This window comes from Ailuropoda melanoleuca, chromosome 4 (assembly GCF_002007445.2).
Source record: "Ailuropoda melanoleuca isolate Jingjing chromosome 4, ASM200744v2, whole genome shotgun sequence".
NCBI lineage: Eukaryota > Metazoa > Chordata > Mammalia > Carnivora > Ursidae > Ailuropoda > Ailuropoda melanoleuca.
The window spans coordinates 128,602,917-128,616,833 of record NC_048221.1 but is presented as its reverse complement, the minus strand read 5'-3'; the positions used below and the strand labels follow the sequence as shown (position 1 = coordinate 128,616,833).

Genomic DNA, 13,917 nt, shown 5'->3' with positions numbered 1-13,917 from the left:
AAATATCAGTAAGAAAACCCAAGTCTTTTTCTTCCCAGAGGAGGCTATCCCGTCAGAGCCTGCAGTGAATTCTCCCTGTGTACCCGCTACCTGACCACAGCTCACCTTGCACACTGTAGGACAGCAAGTCAACCACAGAGTCAGCCTTCATGTGGTACCAAGCCCGAAGGCTCAAGTGGTCGGTGCTGGTGTTGCCACCAGTGTAGGAGGCGGACCAGTTGTACAAATTGCTGTAAATATTTGTAGAGAGGTCTAGAACACCCAACAGAGGCACTCGCAGTTGGTACAACTCAGGAATGGTAAAAGTGGGGACTTGGAATTCCCGGGATGGCAGGTGGAATCCTATGGACTTGAAGTTGAGGTTTGGTGTCCGAATAGTCTCTAACATCTTTAGATCTTTGGAGGATTTTCCACCAAAAGGCAAAGGAATCTCAATTTTCACAGTGTTCTTATTCAACGTGTATTTGATTCGGCCATCACTAAAATGAACAGCAAAGACAACGTCCCCACAGTCAGACATCAAGAACTCAAAGTTCCCTGCTCTCCGACCTTCCAAGCAGTGGCGCAGGTGCCCCATTCCCAAACCCACACCGCCTTTTCCCCATGCTGCTCCCTGTATCTGGAATTGTGCTTTTTACCTCCACCCATCAAACACTCAAATCCATTCAAAACCATTCCAAGAGCCAGTCCCTTATGTCCATCTCAAAGAACACACTGCAATTCTGCTTATGTAATTAGTTTGTTCAGTGGTCAGTGCCTACATGCTCTTCCTGGGAGGAAGGATGACACCTTATCTCGCTTTTATCTTCTTGCTGCACCTAGTGTAGCCTCTTACACGTATGTGATACTTGATACTTCTCATTTGCTAAACTGAAATGAGACAATTGGGTATGTGAAAAGAGTGTGGTGTGGGGGGCAGTAATCTTGGGCTATAGTTTTAGCTTCCACTGAGTGGTGATGCTGTGTGTCTATGCCTCTCTAAGCCTCAGTGATGTTATCTGTATAGTGAGGATAATAGTACCCTTTCTGCTGATCTCACAGAGCTGGCCTGGGATCCCTAATAGCCCTTTGTAATCTTTTCAGTACTATGCACATATAGTGGATTATTACGATAGTTCACTTATGATGGAAGAAAGCTAGATGGCTTTCAAATTCAGGTTGTCGTGCATAAAACCTCTTTGTGTGAATATACTAGAATCTCCCAATTACTTTCTTAGGTTCTTTCTGACTGGATTGGTGTTCACATTCAGATCCCATGTCCAATAATGGAAAAATGCTATTGTGCTTATGTGAGAGTTATCAATCTCCTTAAGATGCTTCAATTATTTTCCTTAAAAAGGTAAATTAAAAAAGAGTCTAAATTATGCTAAGTAAAAAGCTTCCATTCACTTTTCATGGTTCAAGAAATTATTATTATTATTATTATTATTATTATTATTATTATTATTTTACCTTTTCAAGAAGAGGTTTACTGGGATGTGGAAGTCTGGCAATCCCATTTTCTGGAGGTACAATTCTTTTAGGCCACTGAGGTAATCTTGCAAATTATGGGCATAAGGAAGACTACTAGATGCCTTCTGAAGCCATGTGTTTGTTGCCTATAAAATAAAAGAAGCTTTTAGAGCCATGGGTCTGGAGGGGTCTCAAAGTACAATTAAATCAGGTGATCATCTATATTTGACAGGTCAATCATTAAGCAGAATGATGCACTGCAAATTGAAAAGAAATCACAGAAAATCATGAATTTGGGGTGCTAGTCATTGATCTCTTCCTGTATTTCATAAAAAAGAATATATAACATAGTCTAACTCCTAGCCAGGTTCTTGAAGCTTCCTTTGAAATTACAGGCACAGTAAACTTCCTTGCTTAGTAGTATTTATTTGGTATTTATCACATACAGCCTTGCATAACTGGGTAACTAACCATGCCTGAATGTTTGTTTGTTCCCCAGGAATTCCCTGGGGTGGGAAGCATACCTTATCCATCCTTGGATACTCTCTTTCACCTAACTCAGGGTTGAGTATGTAATTAGTCCTTATAGCCATGTATTTATCGACTGACTGATTTGTACTTACAACTATTAATTTGGAACCCATGTGCCGGAAAGTCATGTCTGTTTGAGGAACTGGGTGATCCAAGAGACTATTGGCATACATGTGCAAGCTTTTAGGATAATCAGAGAAATCCATGGGGAAATTAGAAGCTGCTTTTTTGGTATCCACGTTTGTGCCTGTGTTCCATTCAAATTCAATCTTCTCTTCATCTGAAAGTACACATGTGAAATAGTCATCCACAGTACCAGGTCAGCCCCTAACCTGTGGCTCTCAACACTGCACTCACGTCCACATTGCTCTTGGAAGCACGCACAGGGAGAGGACGTACATACCATAACGCCATACCAGCTTCTTGGAGATTGTCAAGCCATAAGCTGTGGTGGATGAGTCCATTAGGAGGAGGAGTTTTGTGGGAGACCACTGGGTGAGGATTTCACTTCTGGCTTCTGCTTGCAGACGGGGTATGGAAATAACACCTTTGATTTTGCCTTCTTCCCTTCTGTCATAGCTATTGAAAAGAAAATCATTTGACATCGATGACTATCCATTCCAAGGAGATATGTAGGACCAAACAGAAATGTCATTTGTTTCACTTAGCATAATCTCCTCCAATCCTGTCCATGTTGCTGCAAATGTTGGGTAATCGTTCTTTCTGATGGCTGAGTAATATTCCATTGCAGCAGGGAGATCGGTAGGAGAAGGAAGGGAAGAATGAAGGGGGGGTAAACAGAAGAGGGAATGAACCACGAGAGACTAGGGACTCTGGGAAACAAACTGAGGGCTTCAGAGGGGAGGGGGGTGGGGGATTGGGATAGGCTGATGATGGGTATTAAGGAGGGCACGTATTGCATGGAACACTGGGTGTTAATATGCAAACAATGAATCATGGAACATTACGTCAAAAACTAAGGATGTACTGTATGATGACTAACATAACATAATAAAAAATTCTTATTAAAAAAATAAATAAATGTCATCTTTTAAAAATGTTAAAAAAAAAAAAAAGAAGAAGTGTCATTTGTGGTGACAAAAATGAGATACGTGAATGGCTCCGAAAATGAGCTCATTAACTTCTGAAGCCGACTTTGGCATCAATTCAGGACTTTCCAGGGAGGTATGGGAGAAAGAAATGATTTCCAAAAACTGTTCAAATCCCACTGTACCATTTACTAGCTCTACTGCTTGGGCCAAATTATCTAACCCCTCTGAGCTACCATTTTCTTTCTATAAAACAGGGAAACTCGTATCTATGTTGCAGTTTATTATGAGAACTGAGATACTTCCTTTAGGGTACCTAGCACAGTGCCTGATGAAAACAGTAAGTGAATGGTGGGAAGATCCAACTGGACATGTGCAGAGGGTCTGAATATTGGGGGCTCTATCTGCCCCTTGAACCACAGACTGGAGATACCCCTAGTTTGGTCAGCCTTTTTTTCCCCCCAATTTTTTAAAAAAGACTTATTTATTTTTTTGAGAGCGAGAGAGCACAAGCAAGGGGAGCAACAGGCAGAGGTAGAGGGAGAAGCAGATTCCTCGCTGAGCATGGGACCCCATGTGGGGCTTGATCCCAGGACCTGGGGATCATGAACTGAGCCAAAGGTGGATGCTTAACTGACTAAGCCACCTGGGCACCCTGGTTTGGTCAGCCTTAAGGCTAAAGAGGAAGAAAGGACATCAGGTCAGATCATCCCAAGCCTTCCATACCTTATGTGGCCAGTGAGAGTGACCTCAGTGATTTTCTTGTTCTGAAGGTCCAAAGTGAGCTTGTAAGACTTTTTTTCCATAGCAGATTCATCACTAACTCTGAGGATTGTCCCAAGGTCAACATCAAAATCTGGAATTTGGATTTCACTGGACAAAGTCATACTCTGCCGGTTATATTTGAACATCATAGTAGCCTCGGTCTGCTTTGCACCTGAAAAGGGTGTACAAGAGAATCTAGACATGTGTATTCAGAAGCTATGTTTAGGAAGGAAGGAGAGGAAAATGCAGAGAAATCCTAAGCATTCAATGTGCTCAAATGAGGTCACGGTTTAGCATTTTACCTTAAATTTCTAACTTACGCATTTGTTCAGTCTGCAAATATTTGTTGATTGCCTGTCATGTGTTTGGCACTGCTCTTGGCACTGGGGCGTTCTTGCCCTCATGGAACTTACATTCTAGTGGGGGGTGTACAGACAATAAACAAGCACATTACTTATGTCAGATGATACTAGATTTCATGAAGAAAAGTAAAACCTAAGAAGACAATAAAGAGAGGGATAGAGAGATGCTGTTTCCTGTGTGGTGGTCAGAGTTCTCTCTGATAAGGCAATGTGTGGGCAGAGACCTGAATGAAGAGAGATCTGAGCCATGCCATGTTCCGGGGGAGAGCATTCCAGGCACTGGGACCTGAAATGCAAAGGCCTGACATGCAAAACACTTGGCGTGGTCAGGAAACAACAAAGGCTTGAGGGCCTTCTGTGCCAGGCCGACATGACATCTCTATGTCACTCCTACCTGTGACACCCTTCCTGGTTCCTAGCCACCCCAGCCCCAGCTTCCCCTTCTCCCAAACCTCCTTCCTTTGTCACAAGATTCCTAGGTTTTCTTCAATTCACAAGTGTGCCCATTTTACACCTTTGGAAAGTTGTATGTGATCTTTTTTTTTCCAGGATGCACCCCCTTTTCCCCCTTTTCTCATTTAATTTTGTGACATACTATTCCTACATTAAAAAATCTTCTGAAGTGAACATCTATGTTTTCCCTGTCCCCTAAAACCTGCTTTTCCACCAGCCTTTTTTATCTGGGTAAATGGAAAGTCCACTCTTCCATTGTTCAGGCCAAAAAGTTTAGGGTCATCCTGATTCTATTTTTTCTCTTACGTTTGACACCCTCCTTATCAGCAAATCCTGAGAAGTTTAATCTTCAAAATATGTCCAGAATCCAACTACTTCTTAGATCTCTTCTGCCACGGCTCTAATCCAAAGAGCCCATACCTCTGGTCTGGATCATTGCAATATCCCATATACAAGTTTCTCTGACCCTGGTCCCCTAAAGTCTTTCCCCAATATAAACATAGATCAGATCATGAAAACTCTCCAGTGACTTCTTATTTCACTCACAGTAAAAGCCAAAGTCCTTGCCACGGCCTACAAGCCCATCCTTCCCCTACCTCCCTCTATCTCTGTGACCTCACCTTCTACCATTCTCCTCCCTGATCTCTCCTCTTCAGTCATACCAGCTTCCTTCCTTTTCCTCAAACATGGCAGCCATATAGCTGCCTCAGGGCCTTTGCACCAATGAGCCCCTCAGCCTGTAACACTCTTTCCATATGGCTTATGCCCTTATCTCCTTCAAATCTCTTTTTTGTGCTCTTTTACCAGTGACACTTTCCCTCATCATGTCAAATGACACTGTTTTCCTCCTCCCTGCCACTCCAGACATTCCCTAGATTCCTTTATGCTCTATTTTTCTCCCCAGCACCAATCTGGCATTCTGAATATTTACTTGTTTGCCTGTTGGTTGTAAATGTGGGCAGAGACTTTATCACCACTGTTTATTGTTCTAGCCTCAGCTCTTAGAAGTGGCCTGACACTTTTCAGGCATTCAGTGAATATTTGTTAAATACATTAAATTAATCAGTCTTCCTTGTGAGTCCTGGACCTGAGACTGAGGCAGAGATGGAGGAGCCCTTTCTGGATACTTGCCTTCTGTCTGAGTTAGAAACGTCAGTGTGTCCACCAAGGCTCCAGCCTCTTTCTGCAGTTCGTAGGTTACACTTGCAGAATACAGCTCTACTTCTCCGGTGGGCTTCAGTTCCAGTTCAAGTCTAAAGATGTCACAGTGTATATGGTGCACAATCTTAGAGCTTTCAGTGATGATGTTAACTACCCCCAAAACAACTCAGCCTCCATGGCAACCGAAATAGCGTCCTGATTTTAATATCGTCTCTTGTCCCTAAGGAGGACCTTTCTGATCCCTTTCAGTCCCTCCAAGAGCCCAAGGACAGGGGAGACCCCAGGGTATTTGGACAAGCAGAGCAGGAGTTGGCTGGTTGTGTCAGCAAGGCTGAGAAGAAGCAGTGGATGTGGAGAGAGTTGAGGACAGGGAGCCCTCCATCATGGCCGGCGCTTCGAACACAACAGTGGGCTCCAGGAAAAGTCCAGCTCATGTGTCCGGAGGCTCAGAAACCTGGACACTGAATTAGGAGCAAATTGGAATCTGTGCTGTGCTCCCACCATCTAATGCGTAAGGGAGAAAAGGAGGACACCATCTCTAAAGAGATGCTTTCAAAGGAATATTTCTCATGGACAATGGCTTTAGTTCCCTGGAGGGAGAGTGCTAGTATCACCTTGGTGGTTTATTTTTTGAGCTGAGGCTTCCTTTAGGGGTCATGATTTACCTTCCAGAAATGTCCTCCCCCTCCCCCCCACCTCACCTATGGAGAAATTCAGTCCTACTCAAAGTTTAGGTAGGAATATAAGTACCCTTCAGGTGCGTTGGACAGAAGAGCATGATTTTAAGTGATTAAAGGATGGTGCAAACGCTTAAGGCAGGTGGCAAGGGCCTCTTACAACACACAACAGATGTTCCTTCACTCTGCCAAGCGGCCATAATGTAGAGGGTGAGCAGAAGCAGGGTGGGACACTGAGCAACTCTGACCTGGTGTCCTGGGACAGCTGATAGAAGGAGGCAGGTTCTGGGGAGGTGGTGGTGGTGTAGTGAGAACTCGAGGTACAGAAGTCCAGGCCCGTAAAGAGAGGCTTGCAATCCGACCAGGCCTCCCTGTTCTCTTTCAGAGGTGGAGCCTCTTCTGTGTTGGTGGTGGAGATGAAATGGACCGTGTTACTGGTGAAGAAAGAAAAAACCTGAGTTACCTTCAAGGTACCAGTTGAAGTGGTGATCGCAGGTCGCAGTGCCAACATTTGCCCCCTTAACCTGCTCTCTGTACCCTCTGCCCACACCACACCTCAAATTATCTGATTTACTCAGAAACAAAGGAGAGTAGAAACGTCAACAAAGCGAACAAACACCATGACTCTTCTGTTTCAGACATTGCGTTGAGTTGTTTACTGTTGTTTGCTGTGATCCCCAGAACAGCAGGCATTAGGGGGCTCCTTGTTTTACAGGGGAAACAGGCTCAGATGTTAACCAAGGATCACTGGGCCCTGAACTCAGGTGTGCCGCTTCCCTCCTGTGAAACTCTTACTTTACTGGCTTCTTTCCACTTCTTTCCCACATTGAACAAGTCCAAGTCATCTCTCCCATTGCAAGCCTCTCCCTTTGCACACCTCTCGCATTGCATGCCTCTTCCATTGCACACTTCCCCATCATAAACCTCCCGTGTCGCACACTCATCGCATGCTCCTCTCATTGCACACCTCCCCATCGCACGCCTCCTCCATTGCATGCCTCCTCCACCGCACGCTCCTCTCATCACATGCCTCTCCCATCATGCACACCTCTCCCATTTCATGTGCGCACACACGCATGTGTGCACACACACATGTGCACACACACACACACACGCACCCTTTTCTTTCACTGCTTGCCCCTCTTGTCTCCCTCACAATGAACAAACTTGTCGGCCTTGTGGTCTCCACTCTTTCAACACGCTTCTCATGAACTGTGTTCTGAACCCATCTGCACACCATCGTGCTTCTAGGACTGCCTCCATCAGCATCTCCAATCACCTTCTCGCTCCAAACTCCAAAGGACCTTCTTAGGTGTTACCTTCCTTGATCTCCTAGAGGCATTAAGTAGAGCTGGCCACTTATGGCCAGATTAATACTGTAGAGTCCCTAACCTTCGAAAGGACTATAGAATCCTCCTCCCAAGTATGTACTTAAAAAAATTAGTAAGTCCAAGAAAGTTCAACAATGTCCTGATTTCATCCAAGGATGCTTTTGTTTTGAAATATCACGTTCTTTTCTCAGTATTATTTCCTCGGTTTAGGGGTACCCTAAAAGCTAGCCTTGGGGGTGGGCTGGAACCCTAAGTGCCAGCTTCAGCTGCCTATGGGGCAATCCACCTTGGTGGCCTCTCTTGGGCGTCTGTGACCCTCTCCGGCCCTGGCTCTTCGTCCGCCTCTCTGACCTAGTCCATCACGTCTTCCCCTGCGCCAGTTGCTGTTTGACTTCAACAACCTCTATCTGCAGATGACGCCCAGACTGGTGTTTGGAGCTCCAGCCTGTTTCCTGAGCTCAGACCCACTGGTCCCACTACCAGCTGGATATTTGAGCCGGCGGTCTCACAGGACTTCAAATGTGGCACATCCCAAACCGAGTTTGTCAGCTTCCTCCAAACCAGCCACGCTCCCTGTTCCAGCAAGAGGCACCCCCACCGCTCTTTGTCTTCTCCCTCACCTTGCTTCTGGTCAATCACCCGTGCTCATGTTTCCACTGAAGAGTTTCTGGAGTAGGCTCGCTCCTCCCCGCACCCTCCCTGGCCCTCGTCTGGGTCAGACCATGAGTATCTCTCACCCACATGTGAGTGTGACAGACTCCAGCGAGTCTCCTTATCTCCAGTCATGCTCCTTGGCCATCCGTGCCCCACTCTGGGGTCAGAGCATGTCCTCTACAACACCAGCCTTGCTTTATTCATGCTCCCACTTTAAACTCCTCTGCTTTCAGAAGAGTCCAACATCCTTCAGATGGCTCAGAAGGCGGACCTTTGCCAGCCTCTGTCACCTCCCTCCATGACCCATGTGCACTTTGCCATACCGAGTTTTGACTTTCTTGCAGCTCCTGAACTATTCTTTTTCCTACAAGTCATTCTCTTCTCTTGGCCTGGAAACACTCATTCCTTTCTCCTTGGTCTGCATAACTCTGACAGCCTTCAGGTATCAGCTCAAGCATTGCTTTCTTCAGAAAGCTTTCCGCGGTGCCACAGGCTACATCTTACAGAACTTCGTGTCCTCCAGTGTTTCCTTTCAGCCTGCACTTGCTACTTAGGGCTTGCTTCATTGTATGTCCTTCCTGTGAACTAAGCTTTAGGAGGTCAGGTGTATCTCATTCCACGTACTTCGTATATTAGGCACTTAAATACTATTTTTACTCTTTTTGAATCAATAAATTAATGTGTCTGAAATATAGAAACTAAGGTAAATCAATGTTTAAGGATATCATTGAAAATGGAGCTCTCCACAGATGCTGCATCCCATAATCCTGAGATTAGGACTTTCATGCTCTATTCACTGAGCTAGCTACCACGGATTAGTATGTCCTCTGGATATTTCCTGTGAAAACAATGTTCATTTCCCAAGGACGATTTCTCTGGAGTTTGTGTTTCTTCATTCTCAAAACAAACAAACAACAAAAAACCATAACCTAATAACAAATGATTAAACATTAAGTCCTAAATGTCAATTTGGTAAAATCTGGACAGTAGAGGGAATTGTAATTATTTGGTGAGTCTAAGCTAGGTTAAGTGCAGCTAATTCAGCACCTTCTCTCCCCCCACGCCCCTGGGTTCACAGGGCCCTGAATTATCTCAGGCAGTCAAGTCCTACAGATCCAGTTTCAACTCTCCCTCTCACACTGGCTAGTCAGATCTGGCAGACGGAATTACCGGCCACTGAACAGCTTGACTGGCATCGTTGGAGAAGGAATGATGAACTTCAGCTGCCCAGCTTTAAAGACAACATGCATCTCCAGGCCTGTCTCATGGAAGAGGTTGGTGTTCATCTGGAACATAGTCCTTGAAAAGTCCGGGATGATGATGCCCATGTTTGTCACAAACTCCACGGACACAGAGGGCTTGGTCACCAGCTCCATCTGCGACTGTAAGTCAGAAAATGACTGTTCAGCTTCATTAAATACTTCAGTCCCTGTGCAGTCAGATCAACGGCCCTTCCCCATCCTTGGACAAACGTCTCTGGATCACTCACTCCTTGGGAAACGTTATTGTGATTTCTTTGGAGGAAGAAAAAGCATGTTCTCAGTTCCTCAGAGCCAGACTGCACTGATACCCAGCACGAGGAAGTGCCCGAGTTAATGGCTTAAAGTTAACATAACAGGATGAAAAGAGGACAGGAATCCTCATTTATTGAGAACAGCTGTCTCCTTACTGCTAGGAGCTAGCAAGGTGGAGCCTCCTAGTGGAATCCTAAAGTTTTTTTTTTTAAAGATTTATTTTTTTATTTTTATTTTTTTTATTTGACAGAGAGAGAGTGCCAGCGAGAGAGGGAACACAAGCAGGGGGAGTGGAGAGGAAGAAGCAGGCTCCCAGCGGAGGAGCCCGATGTGGGACTTGATCCCGGAACGCCGGGATCACGCCCTGAGCCGAAGGCAGACGCCTAACGACTGTGCTACCCAGGCGCCCCCCTAAAGTTTTTCATAAAAATGTATAAGGCGAGGACGACGATGTACTTCATCTTGAACTACACACATTTTAAAATTGTACGAGAAACCAACCGTGGAGGAAACGAACAACCTAGGAATGAAGAAGTGAACAGGGTCTTACATTGGCTGTGTCCAGCTTCATTCCGGCCCTGATTCCAGGAGCGATGACTCCAGAGGAGGAGACCTGCAGTTGTAACCCAATTCCAGTGGGCAGTTCAAAGGCGTTGTCCATGAAGATGTAGTGAAGAAACAAGTCATTCATTGAGCCTTTCTTGATGGCCTCTCCAATCTATAGATCCAACAGAGGACAGTAACTACAAGTAAGACTCACCAAAGTGGGATTTGTGAAATGCAACCCCCCACATAGTAGACGATAATTGTTCTTCTTTATCCAGAAAGGAACAGACTATCGAATTTTGATTAGCTGAGTATTTGATAAAATGCATGATTACTGGTTTCAACAGATCGGGATATAAGAAATTGCCCTAGACAGATACCATGTCATTTTGATCTAGGGGTTCAGAGTCACTTAAGAATATTGCTGTGCCTCAGAGCTTTATGAGCTTTGAGCAGCCTTGGATGGCATGGATTCATTCCAGTTATTTGGAGTCTAAATGGAAATGAAGGTTCACTTAAGTATAATCTATTATGATAAAACCACTTTTTTAAAAGATTGACTTATTTATTTTGGGGGGGGGAGGGGCAGAGGGAGAGGGACAAGCCGACTAATTGCTGAACGCAGAGCCTGACTTAGGGCTTGATCCCAGGACCATGAGATCATGACCTGAGCTGAAACCAAGAGTCAGCCACTTAAACAACTGAGCCACACAGGCACCCCAAAACCATTTAAAAAAAAAACTCACTAACAAGCTATTGAAATGGACATATTAGTATGCATTGGGGTTTTTTTTAATAACATTTTTAGAAAATAACTTGAAATCTGGTTTCTTAAAGCCAATATTATTATTTATCAAATACCAGGGAATATATTTGGATATTTTCTCCTTTATTAATAAATTAATAATGATGGAAACTATAGCTCATATTTAGGTAGTGGATTACAATTTGTCAAATACATCCTTTCATAATCATTGTAGCATAGAGATAGGGAACTTGTAGCATAGATACAGGGAGATACACTTAATATTGTTTTCCAGATGAACAAATGGATGCCCTTAAAAGATAAACCTAATATTACCAAAGACCTAATTTCTAAATGTTACCAATTTTTTGCAATCCACGAATCATCCTCTCTGAAATTCAAGGCAAACCTGCGTCTTTGAGGGAAGTACAAGTACTTTCTCTGGTTTGTGAGACAGGATCTTAAGGAGTCTGGGAGATCTAAAAAGGGCATGGGCTAATCTCATTGTCAAGATGGCGCTTGGCCCACTTACCATCTGGGGGATACCGGGAAGAGTGCGAACACCACTCAGCAGCAGCTTTCCCAGGAGCTGGAGGTCATGGAGCCTGACAAAGCCGAGCTCCTCTCCCAGGATGCGGAGGTAGGCTCTGGCTTCTGGGAATTCTCTGGATTTCAAATCTTTGATCAGCCTCTCAACATTGAGCATAATTCCATTGATCATGTCCTGGGGTTTTAATGACAAAGTGTCTAATGAGATATCAGCATTGTCAAACACCATTAGAGTCCTGATGTAGGGCCCATCTGCTGCAGCCATGATGGGCTAAACATAAGTACACAGGTGGGGATATAGAGACGCCCCTGAAATCACTCCTGACTTTTACTGAAAGATAGATAGCTCCCCCAAATTGAGATGAAAAGAGGAAGCTGAGTTCTTATCAGGGATAGTGGGTGCTTGATGCTGTTCTTAACTTGAATGTAGGCATAGTAAGAGGGACCTCTGTTCTCCAGGATGCCAGGATTCCTAGGGCTCTCCAAGAGTAGACGATTGTCTGCCCTTCACCTCTCCCCTGATTACCCCTTTCTCATTTGATGAGGGATGAATACTAGAGGTTTCTTGAGAAAATGAAGCTGCTATATAAATTGGCCAAAAGCTTGAAAAACACCTTATCCTAGACAAGTTCTTAGAGATGAGAAGAACTCCATAGGCTGATGCTTAAACATGTGAAAGAAAAGAGTGATTGACAGACCCAAACAGAGCAAAGACCCTCAGCCTCACGTGGAGGTGAGTAAATTAGGTGGAGGTGGGGCCATCTGTGAGCATCTAGGAGTAAATTATTGCCCTGCTTTTCAAACTGAAATGTACATACAGGTCACCTAGTGAATATCATTAAGATGCAGGTTCTGATGCAGTAGATCCCAGTGGGGTCTCAGAACCTGCATTTCTAACAAACTCTGATGTGAGCCAATGACTGAATCACACTTGGAGTGGCAAAAATATTAAAGAATAAAAAGCTCCAGATTATACAATCTATTTTTTACTCCTTAACTGGGGGCTTATGCTAGCTTCAAAGTAGATTTTGCTCCCACTACATGAGTAAGAGCCAAAGAAAGCAGTTAATAATGAAAATATGAATTCAAAATTACAATAATATCTGCTTATTGAACAATCAGTACCAGTGAGGCACTCTGCTTAGCATTTTACATACTTTATTTCATGTAGTCTTATTTATTTATTTATTTTTAAAGATTTATTTATTTATTTGACACAGAGACAGCCAGTGAGAGAAAGACAAGCAGGGTGAGTGAGAGAGGAAGAAGCAGGCTCATAGCAGAAGAGCCTGATGTGGGGCTCGATCCCATAATGCCGGGATCACGCCCTGAGCCAAAGGCAGACGCTTAACCGCTGTGCCACCCAGGCGCTCCTTCATGTAGCCTTTAAACATCCCAGTGAGGTATGGATTATTAGCACCCGGGGGATGTAGAAACAGAGTATCAGGCAGCTTTCCCAGGTGTGCAGTTTGAAGTTCATAAGGTCAGAATTCAAACCCATGCCCCAGAGTTTACACTGTTAACCATTATGGGAGAGTGCCTCTAATGAATCTGGTTCCTGGGCACATTCAATCTCCAGGAGGTTTATAACTGCAGAGGACACTAGTCTTTACCCTTACAGGGCTGGTTAATAATAGCCATAATTGTCACTTCAGCTAGATAGCTCCTTGATGACTTCTAGGCTTGGAGAAAAATGTTTTTGCACTGAAATCCAAAGCTTTTCTTAATAAAAACATACCTGCTCACGTTTATCATCTTTGGTGTAGCCGAAGTGGTCGACCAAGACCTTGGAGACATGATCAGGAACTTGGTCATCAACCCAGTACAAAGCCTTGTTGACACTGTCTGGGAAAAATCCTTGCTTTCCAAAAAGAGCTTCCAATGTTGGCTCAAAACCTTTCCCTTCCAAACCAATCTGAGAAAGAAAATCAGGCAAGAAAATGCCATCAGGTTTCTTTGTTGCACATCAGCCTTCAATTGGTCTATTTCTGTCCATTTAATTAAACAAGTATTTAATGAATACTATGGGGTAGGACTGGAGCTTAGCCACCACAAGAGTGGTCTTATTTAAATCTTACTAGAATCTTGAAAGGCACAACTTATTTTTTGTCCTTTTCCAGAAGAGGCT

General features: G+C 44.2%; 1 protein-coding gene across 1 annotated transcript in view; it reads right to left on the bottom strand.

Moving 5' to 3' along the window:
- APOB (apolipoprotein B) overlaps window positions 1-13,917 on the bottom strand; it is a 38,439-nt gene that overhangs the window by 11,282 nt on the left and 13,240 nt on the right. The window contains exons 14-24 of the mRNA XM_034659850.1: window positions 13,528-13,704; window positions 11,773-11,964; window positions 10,500-10,667; window positions 9,606-9,817; window positions 6,699-6,884; window positions 5,744-5,865; window positions 3,759-3,969; window positions 2,387-2,562; window positions 2,076-2,263; window positions 1,453-1,598; window positions 106-479 (exon numbers count right to left, since the gene is read on the bottom strand). Of these exons, the coding sequence (XP_034515741.1) occupies window positions 106-479; window positions 1,453-1,598; window positions 2,076-2,263; window positions 2,387-2,562; window positions 3,759-3,969; window positions 5,744-5,865; window positions 6,699-6,884; window positions 9,606-9,817; window positions 10,500-10,667; window positions 11,773-11,964; window positions 13,528-13,704 (2,152 nt within the window). The remainder of the gene's footprint in view (window positions 1-105; window positions 480-1,452; window positions 1,599-2,075; window positions 2,264-2,386; window positions 2,563-3,758; window positions 3,970-5,743; window positions 5,866-6,698; window positions 6,885-9,605; window positions 9,818-10,499; window positions 10,668-11,772; window positions 11,965-13,527; window positions 13,705-13,917) is intronic.